The 23,966-nt window shown below is 47.4% G+C and overlaps 1 protein-coding gene across 1 annotated transcript in view; it reads left to right on the top strand.

Annotated features, from left to right (window-relative positions):
- The window catches only part of LOC147662872 (NACHT, LRR and PYD domains-containing protein 3-like), a 621,411-nt gene that overhangs the window by 385,701 nt on the left and 211,744 nt on the right, over positions 1–23,966 (top strand). The window contains exon 4 of the mRNA XM_086950831.1: positions 9,462–11,124. Within this exon, the coding sequence (XP_086806957.1) occupies positions 9,462–11,124 (1,663 nt within the window). The remainder of the gene's footprint in view (positions 1–9,461; positions 11,125–23,966) is intronic.

Consider the following 23,966-nt stretch of genomic DNA (forward strand, 5'->3'; position numbering starts at 1 on the left):
TCTGTCTTCGACCCACACCTCCAGCAAAGCTGAGATCCGTGGCTGACACGAGAGACGTGGGACCAGATTCCCTGGACTACCTCCAACTTGTTACCTGTGCAGCTTCTGAGGCTCCCTCAAAGTTGTGCATTGGGGATTGAGAACCCCCAGCCCTGAGCAGTAAGTGCACCAAAGCCTAGCCCTCCACACTCCAAGAGTGCCGCGTGGGGCCTGTGCCTGCATTTCTCCGCAATGCATCTTTGCGGTTACTAGCCCATTGGCTAGTGGCCCTCCAGAAGACATCAACTTGAAACATCACAGCTTGCCTGGTTGTTCTGGGCTTTCTCCTGCTTTCCTGTAACAGGGAAGCCCCACAGACCTTGCTGGTCTGACCAAGAAGCCGATCTTCCCTTTCCACATGAGTTGCCTTTGCCAAGGCTTGTTGACTCCAATCCGGAAGTCAACTCCGCCAACAGCGATATCCTTTGTGGGACAGTCCGTCTCCAGCACCTGGTTGTCGTCGACGCCTCCTGGTCCACGTGGCTGCAGAGACAAGCTTCACTTCTTCACCTGATTGCTTCACGACATCGCCTGGTTCCTTCCTGGTACCTACCTGGTCACTGGCTAGTGACCCAGACTCTGTCCCCTCTGCTTTCAGGTTCATCTCTTCCTCAATCCACCCTTGTATCCACCCGGACATCTTCCTCCTGGTCGCCTGCAGCATCTTCTTGCAGATCTCCATAGGATTCAACGACGAAACCCAACACCAAAGCCGACCTTTGCACCCGGCTTCCCTGGGTGAGGTAACTCGTGCACTCCGGTGCTCCTGTGGGTATTAACTATCCAAGTGTCCTAGTTTAATTGGGTTTTCCCTTGATCCTCCCGGAAGTATCCTAAAAACTCAAACGTAGAAACTTTACGTTCCCATTGAAAGTCAATGGGAACCCGCGTGTACCTATAGACTCTGCACACGCATCCTGTGGGACTTCTATAGTCTAACCCTTGGTTACTTCTCGTAGCCCCACCGATTTCCTAGGCCCTAGGCCTACTCACCTTTCGTGAAGTGGTTCTTATACCACTTATTTAGTATATGGTTTGTGAGGCCCCTAGGGCAGAATTGTATTTGTGCAACTAAACGTATGACTATTAAGTAACTTGTGCTGTATCTCGAACTCTGACCTCATAAAGAGTGCAGAGGGGTTGTGTTAGAAATAAATACATATATATTTTATATATACCTTGAGTGATGTCCTTTCATCTGGTATTCAAGGGTTTTTGTTGGTAAATCAATTGGCTTCACATGCTCTCCGAAGTTTTAGCCTAAGACTGCTTTTTCAATGCTACCACTAGGATAGCTGGTCTATAAGTAGGCTTTCCTGTTTTCAGTTTCTATTTTGGTCAATTCTGGTGGGGGTTTTTCAGTGATTTCAGTACCTTAAAAAACAGTTGTTATCAGTGGTTACACATTTGTGCGCCACTAAAAACAACAAAAAAAGTGTTTTACCGGTGTTTATGGAACATTTTGCTTTTATTATTGCTTGCTTTGTGCACTGATAGAACATGGTATATAGACCGAGTACGTATAGTGTTTATGAGGTCCAAATAGATTTTTGCAAATTAAACTTATTGTAGTACACCATGCAATACTTCTTCAGTGAGTCTTTGGTCATGTGTGCTCGCTCTATCCTTCCCATGTAAACTTCTGTGAAAAAACTCTCTCAGCATAGGCAATTGAGATGGGCAACCCCAAAACAGACAGTACACAATTTGTTAACTCTGCCCACTGACATAGCTTTCCATGCCAATACTGGTGCACTTGAACATTGCGATTCTCATGGCAGGTTCTGTAACATTTGCATTGAGCTGGCGCTTATACCATCAGAGTTATTGAAGCGGTCAAAAATGAAGCAGCACTTTTGAAACTACGGAGGAAACTCCCCTTTACTGAAGGGATTTAGAACTTGTACAGAGTACCATAGTGAGATTTCATTGACTTCAAATGCCATTTGTGTGAAGGGACATTTCTATGCATCATTGCAAGCCATTTCTCATACATTGTAAAATAAACATTCTTGAATTGCTCTTCAACATTGCTTTACTTACCAAGTGTCAAGCACTCTAACATGGAACATGTTGCAGTGCCAAAGTCACTAAAGGTGTCGTCCAGCCTACCCTCTAGGAGATGTTTCACATCTACACCAATTATGCTGAACACTTGGCAGACAAGGGTTTTTTCAGACTCTAGCTTTTTATCATGTCCACTACAGCAATGTATGCCTGTTAAAATCTAATAATGCAGTAGAGTATACTATTTTTACATCACTATCAATATGCAATCAAAGATCCTCCCATTTCTTGCCTTTGGCATCATCACTTAGCAAAAAATGTGTAAATGGTTGCCACATGAATAATATATTACATATATTAGGAAAGATTCTTATGAAACCAGCCATTTTAACTATCAGTGAAAGAATCAAACGCAGCCAAAATATGAAATATGATTGTGATATTTCCAGATGCTCAACAGTTTATAAAATAATTAAACGAGACGTAAAACATGCTTCTAAACCCTTTATCTTTAGACCAAAGACCATAAAAAGAAGCAAAAGGAACAAGAAACAATATTTTAGTGGCATCCCTAAACATCAAAAACTCAAGCAGAATAATGTTCACACAGTCTTTCTTTCTGCTAGCTTGTATAACAAAGTTACATTGTATTGGCCCCTTCAGGACGAAAAAAAATGACTCTTTCACTCTCTTTTTCCTTTCTTTGAATGGCATTGAGTTTGTGGTTCTGCAGGTGTTTTTTCAGTGTTTATATGTTTTCACTGGAGAGGGCTATTTCTCTTTCAGTGTGGTTTTATCAGTTATTATAGGTTTAAACCTAAAACCCCACAGCCTATCTATAAGGTTGACTTTACAACCATCACCATAAGGGTTGTTTGGACTGGTACAGGGTGCTCACTAGAATAGTGAACATCATACACCAGGCCAACTTCTAACCCCACCCTCCTGCCTTACTTCTTGGATCTTGTCCCTGCACCTTTGGTTTTTTTGTGGTCTGCCAGCACCTGGGGAGTGCTGGCCTTTCCCCCCAAAAAAGCTAGTGGTGCAGCTGGCGTGGCGATCCCTATACCGATGGATTCTCCGGCGTGGGGATCCCCCTTTTGGCTGATTTGCGGCAAGGGTGCCCACCCGCTCATTTGCCATACATTTTAATCATTGGCAGGTGCTCACCCTGTATGGTGTGGCTAGCGAGTGCTATGCTGCGTTTTTGCAGCTTCTGGCCCCCTTGCATTAATAGCGGGTGCCTACCCCGCTTTCTATAATCTTTAATGAGGGAGCCTACCCCTCAAAATCACCGCCAGCGGCCCGGGAGCTGTGGGAAGGGCGTCCCCCTCCCTGTTGCCGACGTCACGAGGCTGCCGCGATGGGATTGCTTGGCAACGAAGGGGATGTAGGAGGTGAAAGCGAGGACGGGAGCCTACCCCGCCTCGCAGGATGTCCTGGCACGAGAGAAGTGAAACCGGAAGCCAGCGCCGGCTCGAGCAGGGCTCCCCTGAGGGAAGGGAGAGCCCCGCGTGGTGCCTGTAGAGCGGTACCAGAGAGAAGACCCAGGCGGGAGCCTATCCCGCGCTGGGCCGCACCAGAAGGAAGACCGGCAGCATACAGGAGTCCCGGTGAGTGGGGCCCGTTGTAAAGAGGGGGGCGTCGGGGCACATTGCCGGTCCCCGCCCCCCCGTGGAGCTAGCTTTAATTTGGGGGCATCTAGGAGGGTAGAGCGGCCCCGGTTGGCAGCGGGTCGCTCCCCCCCCCCCAGTAGGCAGCATTGTTGTTCGAGCCTGAGAGGCTCCTGGGCATTTCCATTGGTTCCGAGTCCCCAGAGGGGGGACTCCAACGACGGGGGCATTTCTGTCGAGCCCACGAGGCCACTTGTTTCTTCAGAGCCTACGAGGCTTCCGGGCACACAGTTATTTCGAGCCCATGAGGCTCCAAGGGGCATCTTGTTTCTCGAGCCAGAGGGCTCCAACGTGGCACAATTTATTCACGGGGCTACTGAGAGCCCAGGCCACATTCCTATCCCCAGCTGCCCAGCACTTAGTGGGCAGCTGCTACATTTAGACCCTTGTGAATCTTTTGTTGCTGCCTGCGCAGCCTGCCCTGACTTTGCTGGACACAGGGCATTTCATCCCCTGAGAGGCCAGTCGGCCTGGGGACAGTTTAAGTGTTGTGCCCTTGCATGGGGTACATGTTTATGCCCTATGTGATGTTTGCGCAATTGTGATTACCTGCCTAATGTGATTTCTGCATCATGTGTAATGCTTTGTGCCTATTCCTCTGAATGTATGTTTATGCTAGAAGGTTGTTTTTCCTAGTATAGTTATGCTAGTGAGTTCATGATTCCCTGCATGATATTTTCCTAAGGCGGTTAGGATTGCGTAGGTGGTACTTACCTTTTACCAGTAGTTACTGGTTGTGTACCCCAAGTGTTATTTGGTGCTACAGTTATTATTGTTCTATGTTCTAAGCGCTATTCCTACAAGTATTCTATGTTCTACAAAGTGCTAGTACTACCAAGGGCTTATTCCTGATAGTGGTCCAGGTGGCCCTGTCCTGTACATATATCCCCTGTAAATTCTGCCCGTGCCTGTTGGCACATTGTAAAGTGTGTGTTGATTATCTAATGTGTTTGGTATAATACAAAGGCTATTTTTATATATAACCGTGTGTGGAGTTTCCTTTGTGGTGGGCCTTCTGTGTTGTTTCTGGGTGCGCGCGCAAATACTTAACTTACATTGCCTCTGGGATAAGCTTTACTGCTCGCGTCACATTGCCTAGAGGGTGAGCAGGGGTTATCTTTGGCGTGTAACTCCCTTGCCCTGACGTAGAATGGTGGTTTCTGCCTGGCTTTGGCGCAAGCCTTAGCTAACTGGAAATCGCCATTTCTAACATTCCTCAATAAAGTTGGGGAGGAATGTAGTATCCTGCGTGGGACACGTTCTAGTGTCCCGCAGGAAGTTATCATGCCAGCCACTCCCTCGAGGGCTGGGCACACTGCACCCCCACACCCATCCATCACGGGTGTCACGAGTGACGAGCCCCCGCTAATAAAAGGGCCTGGGTGCACGTGCTCGAGGCCAGTTCCTGCCATACATCTCCTGGTGTCCGTGTCACTCATTACCGTAATGCTGGCCTGAGGCCCAACACGACAAGCACCATGTGACTCTGGGCAATAGCTTGCTTAATATTCCTGATGGCCCCCAGCGCCGGGACACCTCTCCGGAGGTAGCTGTGCGCTTTACAAATACTGGTATTTCAACTCACCTAGAGATCAGTGAAAATGGTGCTCAGATCTATTTCCGACTTGAACAAGTATATCCCTTTCTCAGGGAAGACTTTTACACCTCTGGTGAATCAAGAGGGGTTTTAAATACATTTCAAGGAAGATCCAGAAATAAATTTATTACATTCTCGGATACCACCTCTTCCGACTCTTCCTCCGACTCCAGACAGTCAAATTCCAAAACACGAGGCGCCGGTAGGGGATCAGCTCCTTTTTTAGCCAGGGGCGGCCAAACACGACCGCGCTTCAAGCAACCATGGCAAATGCGCACTCACAACAAAAATTACAACAACTAGACTCATCCACCATTGTTAATCTCTCTGACAAAGTCTTAAATAGGAATGAGGAAATGCTTCTTGACTTGGGTCTCAAATTCGTCCCAACTAAAAGAACAGATTTCACTAAACTAAAACTAGAGGCACTTGACTTCTGTCGCAAAGTTAGGCTAAAAGCCTATTTCGCTGGTGCCGAAATGACGTCATCACAGGAAATCACTGGATTGAGGGTTAAATCAAGGTTTACTCCAATGATAAATATCCCCAAACAAATCATTGCTTTTGAACAAGCAGTCCTGTCCTCCCTTACTAAACTTGAGAAAAAAAGCAGCTTTGTCAAGAATAACATCGGCAAAGATACTCAAAAGGCAATCACTGAATTAAAATCTGATACATCAATCATTATAAAACAGGCGGACAAGTGGGGTGCAGTGGTCTTATGGCCCCGCCCCATGTATCTCACCGAAGGATAACTGCATGTAAACAATAGGGATTGGTACAGACCATCTAAGGAGGATCCAGTCCTTGCTATTCAGGACAAAATAGCAAAAATCACACAAAGAGCCTTGGATGAAGGCTACTTAGGACCAAAAGAGCATGAATACTTAAACAAAAAGTCACCAAGAACGCCAATTCTTTATTTCTTACCCAAGATCCATAAGAATGACAGGATACCCCCGGGGAGACCCATTGTGTCCGGGTGCGATTCAGTGCTGGAACCGATATCCAAATATATCGATTTCTTTCTAAAACCGTGCATAGAACAAGTCAAATCGCATCTGAGAGACACGACTGACTTTATCAACCGAATCGAGGGACACTCATTCAATTAATTAACGGAGCTGATGGTGACATTGGATGTCGCTTCGCTTTATACGCAAATACCTCAAGACGAGGCTCTGGAGGTCATTGAACTATATCTAGAAAAACGCGAGAGACCCCACCGGGTACCCTCCGCATTCATTGTGGCATTGGCGGAAATAACTCTTCGGAGTAATTACTTCAGATTTGAGAGTGATTATTTTATACAAATCAAGGGGACAGCCATGGGCTGTCCTTATGCGCCGGAGCTGGCGGTGCTCTACATGTCTCAATATGAAGAAAGATTCATCTACAAGGACAATCCCTACTCACACCACATGATCCAATGGTTGAGATACATAGATGACGTCTGGCTCCTGTGGCAGGGGAGCCAGACTGAACTTGAACAATTCCATGCATGGCTTAATTCAAGACACCTTGACATTAAATTCACGATGAACTCAAGTTCTAAAGAGATGACTTTCCTTGACGTCTTAGTAGGTACCAGTGCTTCTAGACTGACGGCCTCTTTGCATAAGAAGCAAACTGATAGGAATACAATCCTGCACTACACCAGCTCACACCCACAAAGCCTTAAGGACAACTTACCTTATGGGCAACTGCTCAGAATTAGACGCAATTGCACAAGTATACAAGACTTTGAATCACACGCAACAAGATTTTGCAATGAGATGGCTGAGAGAGGATACCCTAAAAAATTGTTAAAACATGCCAAAAATAGGGCCAAATTTACCCCGAGGGATACACTCCTGCAGGTAAAAGAAAAAAAGCAATTAGACAAATTGGTTTGTGTGACGACCTTCGGTCAACACACGAACCAATTCAAAAACATCATAAGAAATAATTGGCATCTGTTGGAAACAATAGAGTACCCCCTGCCTAAACCCATCTTTGCAATGCGGAAGAATACAAGCATTGGACAACATCTCATTAAAGCGGATACTCATATCCCGCCGCCCAAGAGTGACCTCATAGCTCAGTGGAACCTGAAACCGATCAGTGGGCATCACAAATGTGGTAACTGTGTATCATGTTCTTCAACAATTGAGGGAGACACCTTCACCAACCATGGCATCAAGTGGACACACGATGCATTTACAAATTGCAAGACAAGAAATATCGTCTATGCAGTGGTCTGTCCTTGCGACAAGGTGTATATTGGCAAAACAAGCCAAGCCATTAATGCCAGAATAACGCAACATCGGTCTCGGATAAAGAAAAAAGTGATGACTGCACCAATGGTGGAACACTTTGTAAATAATCACCACACTGAAAATGATTTCAAATGGACACCACTTGTGTGGCTGGATTCCAAACGTTACCCAGACGTTGAAACTATGCTACTTCGTAAGGAGGCATATCTTATACTCCGATTCGATAGTGTGAATAAGGGTCTTAACACTCTCAGTGAGATTAATCGGGCTTGAATTCAGTAGTGGACTTCAATTCCCACAATGCACTAGCACCTGTCACTCACCTGATTGGATGACAGCGGATCACATGCTTTTATTGTTGCAAGCACCGGCAGTGCCTTGGACAACTAAACTCTGTGTGTGCCGGTTGAAAGTAGGATGCATTAGTGGAGCCCTCCGCGGCGATTCACGGTAAGAACCCGACCCTCCCTTCACTGCTCACGGAGCGATAGCCTTTAACTGTTAATAAAAGCGCTACCAAGCACACTTTGGTTTAGCCTCCTTTCCCCTTTATTTCACAGAACGGACAGCGTTCCTTTACCAACACCGGTCAGGACATCCCGCCCGTGTTGAACAATTGAAAAGTAAGTGTTCCCAGTTAGGTGTGCACGCTTCCGTGCATGTCCTTTCATTTTTATGGTTGGATTCATTCCAAATATCGCCTTTTTCTGATTTTGTCCCCCCAGCGAAAATTCATGCCAACATTGAAAATTAATTCCGACCACCGGCACTTCTGCCCCCAGGTTTTGAAGACTTAAAGGTAAATTTAAATTTTACCGCTTCGCTACCTGTCAGCATTAATCCCGGCACTATCAATTGGTGACACCAGTCTCGCTTTGTTGCAGCCCAGACCCGCCTGCCATAGACGATATTGCCAAACAGAAGCCACTTGGGGCTAACATTGACAAGGTATGCCGCATGTTCATGCGGGTTCAAAATTTATTAAATAAAAACGGCGAGAGTATGAAGTTTGGTAATCAAACTTTTCATTCATTTTTTTTGCAAACAGTTCCCATGGACTAGAATCACCGCCCTGATGAGAATCCTGCAAATAACGCAACAGGATTTGAAACGCGTCGGCATTTGACTTGACACTAATGGCTTTTGTCAGTCATGTATAAAATGGGCTTTTTTTGATCATTAGATATAAACGAATTTAGTTCATGAGCTAGGAGTTGATCCTTTGAAAAATATTCACTCCCGCTCTCTCACTTCGTTGCATTTATGATCTTCAACTGTGAATTGTTTATCTGTTTTTTTCATTTCACTTCTGATTTATTGTGTCCATGTACGTATGATTAAATGCAATGTTCTTGATTTAAACTCTTTCACTGTAAATATGCACATACCGTTTTTTTAAATACGTATGGCTAGAAATGAAGTTGATGGTAATTCTTTGTCTGTTTTTTTATAATGAAAATTGTTTAACTCAAGTATTGATTCAGTGACAAAAAGTTTTGTCGGGATAAACTAATAAATGTATGGTTTATCCTCAATCATTCAGTGTTCGAATTAATTTAATTGGAGGCATAGGCAATTTTTTGGATTCACGTTAGTGTGGCCCTGCCTACCCTCTCTCCCATTGGGCCCAGCCACCATTGTGGGTTTAACAGATCTATTTCTGGGCACACCTAAAATGCTCATTGTTGTTAAACTCTAACATAAGATGATTCTGCCTGTTATTCTCTGTTAGTTCTATCTTTTCTAGCACCAGGAATTACTATAGGACAGCAGTTTGAACTTTACTAATTTCTAAACACAAAGCAAGTGAAATATCCTTCTGCAAGTTGCTTTGGTGATGATTTTAAATTTGTGTCCATGAGATATTTACCAAGTTCTGATTCTCAGATTTCAGGAGGAGATACATGGAGTATATTATACAGCAGTACAGAAGGATAAAAGACAGGAACGCCCGCGTGGGCGAGGCGGTCCCACTACAGAAAAGGTACACGAAGCTGCTGATTGTCCAGAAGCCTCACTACGAGGAGGAGCGTCAGCACGAGATCATGTCCTATGGAAAGAAGCACGCTGAGGTGATGGACAGACTGGCCTACTCCAAGCATTATATTGGTTTAGATGCTCTCTTCGATTTCATGGAGGATGGGCATAGACCCAGGACCATAGTGCTGCAGGGGCCAGCGGGCATTGGGAAAACCATGACAGCCCGAAAAATCATGCTAGACTGGGCTCGAGGAGAGCGCTACCAGGGACTGTTTGATTACGTGTTCTACCTCAGCTGCAGAGAAATCAACCAAGTCACAAGCAACAAAAGTGTCATTGATCTGATTGCAGCCGGCTGCCCCGACAGGACGATACCAGCGAGCGCATTGTTGGTGGATCCCAGCAAGATACTGTTCATCCTTGATGGCTTTGATGAGCTGAAGTTCGCTCTCGACTTGAAGGAGGACCAGCGCTGCAGTGATCCACATCAGAGGAATCCTGTGGAAGTCACCCTGAGTAACCTGTTGAGAAGAAGTATCCTGTCGCCGTGCTCCTTGATCATCACCACACGCCCGGCGGCTCTGGAACGGCTCATGAAGTGCATAAAAGATGATCTTTGTGCTGAGATAATGGGATTTACAGAAGAGGACAGGAAGTTGTACTTCAAGGGTTTCTTTGCCAATGATGAACAGGCATCACGAGCCCTTGCCGTGGTGGAAGACAATGGCATCCTGTACACCATGTGCTTCCTCCCCATCGTCTGCTGGGTCGTGTGCACGGTCATGAAGCAGCAGATGGAGAGAGGTCAGGACATTACGAATTCTTCAAAGACCACATCATCTGTCTACTTGTTCTTCTTGTCCACTTTGTTGAGGGACCACAGTGATGCTTCCGCACAGACCAGGCAAAGGAGCCTGAAGAAGCTCTGCTCCCTGGCACTCAATGGCATCTTTGAGCAGAAAATCCTCTTCAATGAGGAGGACCTTAGGCAGTTTGGCCTCGAAGTGTCTGATATCCAGTCGCTGTTTCTCAATAAGACCATCTTCCAGCAAGACATTGACGTCTACTCAGCCTACAGCTTCATCCACCTCAGCTTTCAGGAGTTTTTTGCAGCCCTGTTCTACATCCTTGACCTGGATGTGGGATTACCAAACCCTGAGAGAGATTTAAAGAATTTATTGAAGCAATATAGTGAGCAAATAAAGGTCCATTTTATGCTAACAGTGCGATTCTTATGTGGCCTGATCAACAAAGACCTTTTGCGTCACGTGGAGAATATCCTAGGGTGTAAAATATCTCACAACACCAGAGCTGACCTCATAGCGTGGCTTCGGAAGCCAAACGAGGAAAGACTGTTACTGGATGTTTTCCACTGCTTGCATGAGACTCAAGATGGGGATATTATTTCCAGGGCCATGAACAATATTCAGAACATTAAAATAGAATGGTCCAATTATGGGATGGCCGATTTCAAAGCGCTTTCATTCTGCTTAAAGCATTGCAGAGGAGACAAGACTCTCAGCATGTCAGAGGTACGCTTCAGACCAAAAGTTCAGGAAATCATGAGGCCGGGATGATAAAATTCTCTATTCTCAGGTATGTGCGGTTGTATGTTACCCATAAATGTTTTATATTTAGGTAACGTGGCTCCATGAGATAAATGTAAATGTTCCATCTATGTAGTATTTGTGTAACACACTCCTGGCCAGAGGCAGTGGGGAGCGGTACAGTGTCCAAGACAGAGATACAATCAACATGTGATTGGAAAGGTAGCTGTTTTTTTGTTATGACATCATGATATAATATGTTTTAAAGATGTTTAAATAATAAATTATGATTTATGAGTTTATGTGCTCTTTATTGAGGTGTGTACCTATTTGTGTTAAACTTACACACCCTACAGTCAGGTTTGTGTCTCTCTGTGTTAAACCCCAGACTCTACATTCAGGGTTGTGCCTCTTTGTGTTAAACCTACACACCCTACAGTCAGGTGTGTGCCTCTCTGTGTTAAACCCCCGAGTCTACATTCAGGTTTGTGCCTCTTTGTGTTAAACCTACGGACTCTACATTCAGGTTTGTGCTTTTCTGTGAGTCCTATAAAGGCTCTCACCTGTGTCTGGGTCTTTGAAGGCTCCCAAGCCAGGATGGTTTCAATCTTGGGCTGTAGGGGCGCCACCTGGGCGCTCCACACCTGGTGTCCCAAGTACACCACAGAACCCTGCCCAATCTGGCACTTACTTGCCTTGATTGTGAGGCCTGCCTTTCGCAGTGCCATCAACACTTCCCAGAGGTGGCGCAGGTTGTCCTCCCATGAGGAACTAAATACTCCAATATCATCCAGGTAGGTGGCACTAAAATCTTCCATCCCAACCAAAACCCTGTTGACCAACCGCTGAAATGTGGCAGGGGCATTCTTCATCCCAAAGGGCATCATCCGGAACTGGTAGTGCCCATCTGGTGTGGAGAATGCAGACCGCTCCTTTGCCCCATCAGTCAAGGCAATCTCCCAATACCCAGACGACAAGTCAAACGTGCTGAGGTACCGTGCAGCCTCTAGCCGATCTATGAGCTCATCAGCTCTGGGGATGGGTTGCGCGTCAGTCTGCGTGACTGAATTGAGACCTCGGTAGTCCACGTAGAACCGAAGTTCTAGGGTGGCACCAGGCTCTGCAGCTTTTGGTACCAGGACCACTGGGCTGGACCAAGGGCTGCTAGAGGACTCAATCACCCCAGGACAAAACATTTTGGAGACCTCCTCCTTAATGTATGCTCTGACCCGGCCAGTCACTCGGTAAGCCTTGTGCTTCACAGGAGGACTGTCCCCAGTGTCTACGTCATGGACGCACCAATCAGTGACACTAGGCACCAGGGAGAACAGATCACTGAATTGCCCCAACAGTTGGTGACAATCACTCTGCTGTTCAGGAGTCAGTGTGGTGGAGAGGACCACACCCTCCACTGACCCATCAATCAATCAATCAATCATTGCACTTATAAAGCACGCTACTTACCCGTGAGGGTCTCAAGGCGCTGAGGGAGGGAGGGTGCCACTACTGCTCGAAGAGCCAGGTCTTGAAGAGTCTTCTGAAGGTGAGCAGGTCTTTGGTTTGTCGTAGGTGGGTAAGGAGGGTGTTCCAAGTTTTGGCAGCGAGGAAGGAGAAGGATCTGCCACCGGAGATCGTTCTTGCATGTGGGGGACAGCGGCGAGGGCGAGGCTGGTGGAGCGGAGCGGAGCTGGTGGATGGGGGTGTAGAAGCTGAGTCTGCTGTTGAGGTAGGCTGGTCCGGTGTTGTGGAGTGCTTTGTGTACGTGGGTGAGTATCTTGAAGGTGATCCTCTTGTCGACAGGGAGCCAGTGTAGGTCTCTCAGGTGGGGTTGATGTGGCTGCGGCGAGGGACATTGAGGATCAATTGGGCAGAGGTGTTTTGGATGCGTCCGCCTGCCCATCTTGTTCTTCCGCACACAGGAGGTCAGGAAGAGGCTCACTCTCCTCTTCCATCCCAGCATCTGTGGCCAGAAGCATGCCAACGTCAGACCGCTCAAAGGGGGGCTTTAGGTGGTTGACATGCAGGACCCGCAATGGGTTCCTGGGAGATCTCAAGTCCACCCTGTAGGTAACAGGACTCTTGCACTTCACCACCTCAAAGGGGCCCGTACAGTTATCCTGTAGCGCAGAGGGCTCCACTGGGGCAATGACCCAAACCTTTTGACCAGGCTGAAATTTGATCAGACTGGCATTCTGATCGTGCCAGCATTTCATCTCTTCCTGGCTGGCTTCCAGATTTGCCTCAGCAAGTTTTCTGAAACGCCGAGTCTGGTTCCTAAAGGCCAGCATGTAGCTAAATACATCCTGGGGAGGTTTCCTGGGAGATTTCTCCCAGCCTTCCTTGACCAGACTCAGAGGTCTTCTCACCGGGTGACCATAGAGTAGTTCAAAGGGACTGAACCCTAAGGACTTCTGTGGCACCTCACATTAAGCAAACAGCAGGCATGGCAAGAGGATGTCCCACATACGTCTCATGGACTCTTCCAGGCCCATAATCATGCCTTTGAGGGTCCGTTTGAATCTCTCAACTAGCCCATTACCTTGGGGGTAGTAAGAGGTTGTAAACTTATAAGTTACCCCACACTCCTCCCACAGGGACGTCATATATTTGGAAGTGAAGTTAGTACCCCTATCGGACACCACCTCTCTGGGGAACCCCACACGGGAGAAAATCCCCATCAGTTCACATCCCACCACAGGGGTCATCACTGTCCTGAGTGGGATGGCTTCAGGGTACCGGGTAGCATGGTCCACCAAGACCAGGATGAACCTGTTGCTCATGGCTGTCTTGGGGTCCATAAGCCCCACAATGTCAATGCCCACTCGCTCAAATAGGGTACTGACAACCGGGAAGGGCTGGAGTGGGGCTTGATATTCCCCCCACTCTTCCCACTTGTGTTCCATTGCCGACCGGCCCAACACCGCAGGAGTGAAGAACGTCCCAATCCTCTACCCTCACCGTGACCCCCAACACCCGCAATCAAAACGGATGGTGGAGAACACGACACCAGGAGAAGGTGGGTAACAAAACAAGGGAACCCAAGGTCTTGGGTAACACAACTTGTCTCCTCTGGCTTTCTGGCAGCTGACAGCTTGACACTGACGAGACCACTAAAATGAAAGAAGGAGACAAGATTAAACACACCCCTACTACTATTACCAGTGTCAAGTACACACACGAACCACCGACCTCCCTGCTTACCCCAAATAACAAACGGGAGTGGCTTGATACGAAACAGGAATTCTTCCACTGCAATCGTATTGTTTGTTTCTTGCGTAACCCCAGACCAACCACGCCCCCTCGGGAAACACCGAGAATGACTAAGGGGGTGGAATTCACAATTCTTAGGACAAAAAAGGACAGGGGAAAATGGTATCAAAGGGAATACGAAAGACACCCAAAAAAAACCTGGAATCTAAAAAAGAACACGAAGGTAGCACAAAAACGGCCGTTATTCTGCTCCTTCGTGAAACCACCCAACACAGCGTATAACAAGATGGGTTGGATACAAAAAAGGGATAATAACGGGACGTTAGAACTCAAAGGAAACGCAGCCGCGAATCCCAGAACGTCGCTGAAGATCAAAAACAGGTCCCCAATAAAGGGTTCTGAAATGCCCAAGGGAATAGAAAAACAAGGGAGCAGGGGAAAAAAGGGGATCAAAACCCAGCACTAGAAAAGAACGCTGGAAAGGAGCTCGAAGGAAGGGAAACAAGGTAGAACCACAGGAACAGGAAACACACGGCAAGGGACCAATAAAGAAACCAAGCACCTGTTTCCTGTTGGCAGCCCCCTTTTAAAGCGAGCTCTAGGGAGCGTCCATAAATTCGCATATGCACTTGGCACTTTTCAGAAAAACCGCTAACGGGGAACTAGACAGAAGGAGCCTGGCCCCCTTGAACCTCAACAACTTGCTTGGAAAGTGTCACATGTTCTGCAGTGAGCATCTGAGCTCCTGTGCATCTGGGACCAATAAAAGTGGGTCGAAGGTCTTGGTCTACACCAGAGGTCCGGCCAATGGCACATCGTGAGCCAACTCCAGTAGGTACGTTATATCAAACAGGGTTGAACCCAACAAAGTCTCAGGGACCTGGGTAGATAATGATATGGACAGAGGGGTCCCAGACTGAGGAGGAGAAAAGATTTTATACCATAAAACCAATTACAAAAACAAATTAACAGACAAAGAACAAATCAAGGTACCATGTTTTATTCACAGGGTACTCGGAAACATCTTATTAGTTGTCAAGTATACATCAAAGAGATTTTTTGTTTTAGAAGCAATTGTGCCCACATACATGAAAAAGGTAGTGGGGGGGTGTGCAGTGAAGGGATTAGGTGAAAATGAGGAAACAAATCTTCATTACGTGACAAACCATATTTGTACACTGTCGAAGTGGTTCCCCAAGTAGGGGCCACACATTACGGGTAAACAAAAACCAACAATCCTCGAAAAACAGACTTCTATGGACAGCTGTATAAATCTTGCTAGAGTTAGAAGCTGGTGTCGTGGGGGTAGGTTGTCTACGTTTCGACCCTATTCCTAGTAGGGGCAGTTTCCCTTACAGAGCGGGTCTTCTTGAGGACATGGAAGATGAAGTGGGCAAACTTCCTGGGGGAGATTAAAAGAAAAGTATATAAGGGCCTATGTACAAGATCCCTGCCAAACCATAGCGGGTTGGATTATCACACGCTTGGGCTAAAACTAAAAACATACACATATATAAAAAAAATGTTTTTTATATATAAAAGGACTACAAAAGGAGCACGATTAGCAAGATACACTGATTTGCTTCCAGAGAAAATTACCAAAATAGGGGGTTCCCGAAAGCTCTTATAAAGGCTAAAATAGCAAGACAGCCAGTAACTATAAATGTCTATATATGCCCCATTTTTACCTGCTTTCGTTAGGTAAGCAGTAGGTGGGTGTTGTCGGGCGTCCTGCATCCACACAATTAGTTCAAAGATCTAAGGGGTCAACAAGCAAATGCATATTTACGTGCTTGCTCAGAAGACATAGTTATTACCGAGTCGCCGGTACTGGAACACCAAAGTATGTACCTGGTTAATTTAGGGGATCAACAATTTATTACATCTCAAGGCGGGCGTCGTCACATTGCTGCTGTAGAAAAAACAAAATTCTACTTAAATACCATATCAGGGTAAAGTTGTAAAACTTCTCAAATGCTAAAAAAGATGGCGTTCAAGTTTACCTGTGAGAGGAATGAGATTGAAGTCCTCTCCGGTTCAATCTAGGCAAAATTGTGGCGGACTCACTGCTGGAAGGGATAGGAAAATATAATAAAAATAAGTAGGCAGAGAGCTCAGGCGGGAGAAATTACCGCCATGCTCAGAATCGTCAAAAGTACATTAGAATAAAGGGATCTCCTGGCTCTTAGTGCAGCTGTAAACACTTGTGATCGTGGCAACATGAACCTAGTCCGGGGGGCGGCGTTCAATAACATACGGCTGATCCGCTTACCTATCTGCAGTGAAAAGTCATTGGGGTAGACGATCAAGGAAGGAACATGGACCTTGATGTGGGGTGTCAAACTTGCGTCTGAGTTAACTTCTAGAATCAAGTAACTAGGAAGTGTAGTGAGGGGGGGCATGGCTACAACCGCGTTAGAAAGAGTGAAAAGACTCAAGAGAATCCGGTTGCTGGGTGACCTAACATATCTAAACTGACTCGAAAAAAGAAAGTTAGAATCTAATGCACGAGATAATGTAAGCCATTCTTTAGGAGAAAAATAAATAAATAATGTAATTAGGCATAACAGGAATCTGTGCTTATTGATAGAGAGCTACCAGTCGTGCTGTGCACAAACCTCGCAGGGCAGTGAGACTGCACAGACGGGCTGGGTTAACATCCCTTATTAATTCAAATGGACTGTGGAAGCAGAGAAAAATTATCATGTCACTGGAGAAAGATCATGATCAAACAGCAGAACACGGTAAGTCATTATACGATAACCCATCATTGTTGACCGTGATGTGCACACACCATGCAGGGTAGTAGGATATCAGTCATAGCTATATGAACGCTAGCCCATTGGCTAGTAGGTCCCCACAAATGCAACTACTTTTATGCTTGGGCTTCCCTGGTTGCTCCAGACATGCCCTGACTTACCCTCGCTAGGTGAGTCCCCCAGACCTTGCTGGTCTGCACCCACGTCAATTCTCTGCTTTCACTTGACTTGCCGTTGCCAAGGCTTGTTGGGTCCATTCTGGTCGCCGACACCGCAGCACTCGACAGACATCATGGGACAGCTTGAATCCAGCTCCTGGTTGTCGTTGATGCCTCCTTGACCTCGTGGCTGAAGAGTCAAGACACCCATCAACTCACCTGAAGCACCCGACATCTTTGGGCATTCAACTATCATGCCCCTGGTCACTGGCTAGTGACCCAGACTCTGTACCCTCTGCTTTCAGGTTCCTTCCATCTCCTTCCAGGCTTGGATCTCTTTGGACACTTCCCCTCTTCAAGGCAGCTGCGCTTCTTCGCCAGCTTCCATTGAAAACGACGCAGCGACCCGACACCAAAAGACACCTAGGCACCCGGCTTCCCTGGGTGAGGTAACACGAGTACTCTGATGCTCCTATGGGTGTTGGCCCTAGACACCTCTAAGTCCAAAAGGGTTTGCTTGAAGTCGTCCTCTAAGTGTCCTTAAACTCTTAATTTCCAACCGCGACTTTCCCCATAGAAGTAAACGGTGAGTCGCGCCTATGTTTCAACACCCGTGGCCCTGTGTCACTACCTTGGGTGGCTCCTTGGGGTCCAAGCACTTCTACAGGCTCTAGGCCTAGTGTCTAGCTCAGTCGTGGTTCTTATACCACTTTATTAGTATATGGTTTGGTACGCCCCTAGGGCTCAAACGTGTATTTGTGCTATTACTGTTGATAACTGACTTGTAACTTATGTACATCGAACTCTAGCCTCATAAAGAGACTAGAGAGGTGTGTTGTATCTTAAATACATATATTTTTAATATATACTTGGTGTGGTTGTCCTTTCATCTGGTCATTCAAGAGATTATAGGCTGGTAAAACAAGCTGCTTTACATTCCTTCAAGACTTAGCCTGAAGGCTGCTCTCCATAGCTACCACTAGGATATCTTTCAATAAAGGTTGTCTTTAACCTATTCACCATAAGTTGTTGTTTGGACTGGTACAGGGTGCCCACTTTAATTAGTGGACCGCATATACCAGGCCAACTTCTCACACCTCTGTGTACTCCTGTCCCCCCAACTTCTCTGCTGGGGACCCTGCCCACCTTTGGTGAAGTCTCCCACAGGACCCTTGTGAACCCGGGTGCTCACCCAGTGGTCCGCCTCCTCAGCAAGCTTCCTAGGTTGAGTGAGCTTGCTTTCATTAAGGTGCTGGCGTAGCTCTGGAAAACAGTTACTAGATAAAGGCTCCCATGCAAACAAATCATACAATTGTTCAAAGGTTTCCACTTTGCTACACTTTACCGAGCGATCTATTGCTCTGCAAAAATAATGGCACATATTCGACCCAAGTGGTACCCTCTAACTTCTTACAGGTCATAAATCTCTGCCTGTACATTTATGGATGCAAAAACAACAGTTGATGGACAGAATGTAGAACAAGCAAGAACAAGCAAGAAGGCATCCTGGTTCACCGACGAACTCAAGGACTCCAAGAAGACCTGCCGCACCCTCGAGAAAGCCTGGCTCCGCGACCAGACCACTGACAACATGACCACCCTCAAACGCGCCACCCGCAAGCACCACCAGCTTATCCGCATCACCAAGAAGAAATCACTGAAGGAACGACTGGACAACAACGCCCACAACAGCAAGGCACTCTTCAGCATCGTCAAGGAGTTCTCCAACCCCAGCACCGGCAACAACGACATCACTCCGTCACAAGATCTCTGCGACTCCCTCGCCTCGTTCTTCCACCGCAAGATCGCCGACATCCACAACAGCTTCGGCGCACCATCCATGTTCCCAACCGTCGAACCAACGCCCCCCACCACCACCCTCCGCACCTTGACCACGGTGACCACCGAAGACACAGCCCGCACGATGAACACCATCCACTCCGAATCTCCAACCGACCCCTGCCCCCACCACTCACAAGGCCGACTCCACCATCGCACCCCAACTCCGGAACATCATCAACACCTCCTTCAACACCGCCACCTTCCCAGAGAGCTGGATGCATGCCGAGCTCAGCGCCCTACTGAAGAAACCGACAGCGGACCCCACTGACCTCAAAAACTTCTGCCCCATCTCGCTCCTTCCTTTTCCTGCTAAAGTCATCGAGAAGATCGTCAACAGACAGCTTTCCGCCTTCCTCGAGACAAACTGATCCCTCGACCCCTCGCAGTCCGGTTTCAGAGCCAACCACAGCACCGAGACCGCCCTCATCGCAGCCACCGACGACATCCGAGCCCTGCTTGACAACGGGGAAACAGTGGGACTCATCCTCCTGGACCTCTCTGCAGCATTCAACACTGTCTGCCATTGCACCCTAGTTCAACGCCTCAGCAACATCGGCATCCAAGAGAAGGTACTGGAGTGGATCATCTCGTTCCTCGCCGGAAGAACACAGAGAGTCCGCCTCCCCCTGTTTCGATCCGAGGCCACCGAAGTCATCTGCGGCGTACCACAAGGATCATCACTCAGCCCCACCCTCTTCAACGTCTACATGAGACCTCTTGCTGCCATCGCACGCCAACACAACCTCAACATCATCTCCTACGCCGACGACACCCAGCTGATCCTCTCCCTCACCAGAGACCCCGACACCGCCAGAACCAGCCTACATGAAGGGATGAAAGACGTCGCCGAGTGGATGAAGAACAGCCGCCTGAAACTGAACTCAGACAAGACGGAAGTCCTCATCCTGAGACCATACGCCGGAACCACAGCCAAGCTACAGAAAATACTCCAACGCATCCAGAACGCCTCCGCCCGACTCATCCTGGACATCCCCCGACCCAGCCACATCTCCGGCCACCTGAGAAACGTGCACTGGCTCCCCGTCAACAAGAGGATCACGTTCCGGCACCTCACCCATGCACACATGTCTCTCCACGACCTGGGCCCCAAGTACCTCAACGACCGCCTGACCTTCTACACCCCCACCCGCCAGCTACGGTCTACTAACCTCGCCTTTGCCGCCATACCACGCATCTGAAGAGCCACCGCCGGAGGCAGATCCTTCTCCTACCTGGCGGCCAAGACATGGAACTCCCTCCCCATCCACCTTCGGCTGACCCAGGACCATCTCGCCTTCAGGAGACAACTCAAGACCTGGCTGTTCGAGAAGTAGCGGACCCTTTCCCCCAAACGCCTTGAGACCCTTCCGGGTGAGTAGTGCGCTATACAAGTGTTATGATTGATTGATTGATTGATTGAATGTCATACATTCACCCCAGTACAGAGATCTGGGCCTAAATCCATCGTTTTTTTGCTCACCACACCACCCCAATTCAGACATGGCCATATGCAAATCAGCCTTGACCCTGTGCCTCATGGGAACAGTCCAGCCCGAACTGCCAAGCCATGTCTTCCTTGGACCGGAATCAAGCATCCTAGGACCGGTTTCTGGCTATCAGCCGTCTTCAGCCAGGATAGCTTGAATCCAGTGGTGTGGAGAGCACGGGACTCACGTCTGAGCATACCCGTCGCACTCGGGGTGACAAATGCAAAAACAACAGTTGATGGACAGAATGCAGAACAATGTCATACATTCACCCCAGTACAGAGATCTGGGCCCAAATCCATTGTTTTTTTGCTCACCACACCACCCCAATTCAGGCATAGCCATATGCAAATCAGCCTTGACCTGTGCCTCATGGGAACAGTCCAGCCTGAACTGCCAAGCCATGTCTTCCTTGGACCGGAATCAAGCATCCTAGGACAGGTTTCTGGCTGTCAACCATCTTCAGCCAGGATAGCTTGACTCCAGTGGTTTGGAGAGCATGGGACTCACGTCTGAGCATACCCGTCCCACTCGGGGTGACAAATGCAAAAACAACAGTTGATGGACAGAATGCAGAACAATAACATACATTCACCCCAGTACAGAGATCTGGGCCTCAATCCATCGTTTTTTTGCTCACCACACCACCCCAATTCAGACATGACCATATGCAAATCAGCCTTGACCTGTGCCTCATGGGAACAGTCCAGCCCGAACTGCCAAGCCATGTCTTCCTTGGACCGGAATCAAGCATCCTCGGACCAGTTTCTGGCTATCAGCCGTCTTCAACCAGCATAGCTTGACTCCAGTGGTGTCGAGAGCACGGGACTCACGTCTGAGCATACCCGTCCCACTCGGGGTCACAAATGCAAAAACAACAATTGATGGACAGAATGCAGAACAATGTCATACATTCACCCCAGTACAGAGATCAGGGCCTAAATCCATCGTTTTTTTGCTCACCACACCATCCCAATTCAGACATGCCATATGCAAATCAGCCTTGACCCTGTACCTCATGGGAACAGTCCAGCCCGAACTGCCAAGCCATGTCTTCCTTGGACCGGAATCAAGCATCCTAGGACCGGTTTCTGGCTAATAGCCGTCTTCAGCCAGAATAGCTTGACTCCAGTGGTGTGGAGAGCACGGGACTCACGTCTGAGCATACCCATCCCACTCGGGGTGACAAATGCAAAAACAACAGTTGATGGACAGAATGCAGAACAATGTCATGCATTCTCCCCAGTACAGAGATCTGGGCCTAAATCCATCGTTTTTTTGCTCACCACACCACCCCAATTCAGACATGGCCATATGCAAATCAGCCTTGACCCTGTGCCTCATGGGAACAGTCCAGCCTGACATGCCAGGCATGTCTTCCTTGGACCGGAATCAAGCATCCTAGGACCGGTTTCTGGCTAGCAGCCGTCTTCAGCCAGGATAGCTTGACTCCAGTGGTGTGGAGAGCACGGGACTCATGTCTGAGCATACCCGTCCCACTCGGGGTGACAAATGCAAAAACAACAGTTGATGGACAGAATCAGAACAATGTCATACATTCACCCCTGTACAGAGATCTGGGCCTAAATCCATTGTTTTTTTGCTCACCACACCACCCCAATTCAGACATGACCATATGCAATGCATCATGGGAGACGTAGTCATAGGTACATACATCAATGCAGTCACCATAGAATTCAGCAAGGCATGCCACACACTACTTCCAGAATCTGATGAAGACTAGGCAATTGTGTGATAGGAATGTGATTTAATCATGACAGACAGTTGAACTACACCACTGACAATGTCCATATTTGTCCACAGGAGAGTCATCGCGCAGTACAGCACAGGAAAGGGAGGAGAGGGCACCGACAACTGAGAGGAGGGAGAAGACAAAAGAAAGAGCAGGTCATAGCGCTGTTCAGAAAGACAAAACCACAGCGCAGGCAGCCACTACACCTGAGCGACCCACCACACCACAGCCTCTGTCACCTCTGTTATTTGGGACACAAGAGTTGGAACCAGCAGCACTTTCCCCCACACCAACATCACAGTCATCTGTGCAGGGACGGGCAAGGAGGCTTGATGTGCCTCCCTCAGGATTCTGGAAAAGTCAGATGAGGAAGATGAGGAGGGTGTTGTTAGAACTGGGGGTCTCTAGTTGGCAGAGGTAGGTACCACTGTCCAAATAGGGACCCTTGCTTCTAGTCAGGGTAAGGAGGAAACCATCTGAGATAACACCTGCTCACCCTCTAGGTAGCTTGGCACGAGCAGTTCTGGCTAACCAGAGGCAATGTGTAAAATATATGTACCACCACTCACAGTAACACAGTGAAAACACCACAAACTGACTCCACAACAGTTTAGAAAAATAAAGGTATTTAATCTAAACTACACAAGACCAAAATGACAAAAATCCAACATACACAGTTCAAGAATATGGTTTCAAAAAGAGTTCTTAAGGTTGCGTTAAAGTTCTTTAGGTTGCGATAGAATAATCCACAGTCAAGTCAAGTCAAAGTCAAAGAGGTTTATTGCATAATTAATTAAAATCATTACAATTTCCACATGTCAATATTATGATACGAAAAATAAATGCTACTAAAAAGAAGATTGAACTCTTCCTTTGTTAAAATGATATTACACAGTTTTAAAACAAGATTCCTCAGGTAAACTCCCACCGGCATTAAGAGGTCAGAATGTTTGTTACGTATTAATGCAGGGTTTACCAGTCTTAGGGATCAGGGCAGAGTTAATACACCGCTTATTTCATCATGTCCTTGTTCCACAAGACTCAGGCATGTATTCACTTCTGCCAGGAATTTTGTTCCCCGGCATGCTAAAATGATTGAACTCCCTCCTAGCCAACAAGTTACCGCTTGCCTACAGGTGCGGATTTTTAACTTGTTACAGATCTGTTTCAATAATCTTCGACGTTGTACCAGGAGAGCCGGACAAACGCACAAAAAATGGGCTAATGATTCCGTTTTGTAGCCACAAAGTCTACAGCTCTCGGTCTGATGTTTACCTTTCCAAGAAGGTGCTAAGTCTTTCGAACTGTGCATACCCATCCTGTAGGCCATAAAGGCTCTTTTTATGTGCACATTAAAATGCGAGGTTAAATATGCGTGCGGTCGTCCAGCTTTGAAGGAGTTGATTATGGTCCAACCATGTCGCCGCTTGAGCAGTAACGCTTTGTCATCTTGAAAAGATTTCAACCTTGCTGCCTTATTGGCTAGTCTACTTATTGTTGCTTTGTCCGTCACAGATTCCCAAATTCCTTCCAGCCCCAGCTCTTTCACGCAGGTTTTCAGGTATTTTCCCCAAGGACAAGAGGTTCCAGTTGCTCCTTGATTTTTTATGGCTTCCCAGTTTAACCAATCCATCGAATCCGGATCTGCAGATCTTA

This window comes from Lissotriton vulgaris, unplaced genomic scaffold, assembly GCF_964263255.1.
Source record: "Lissotriton vulgaris unplaced genomic scaffold, aLisVul1.2 SCAFFOLD_875, whole genome shotgun sequence".
NCBI classification, from domain to species: domain Eukaryota; kingdom Metazoa; phylum Chordata; class Amphibia; order Caudata; family Salamandridae; genus Lissotriton; species Lissotriton vulgaris.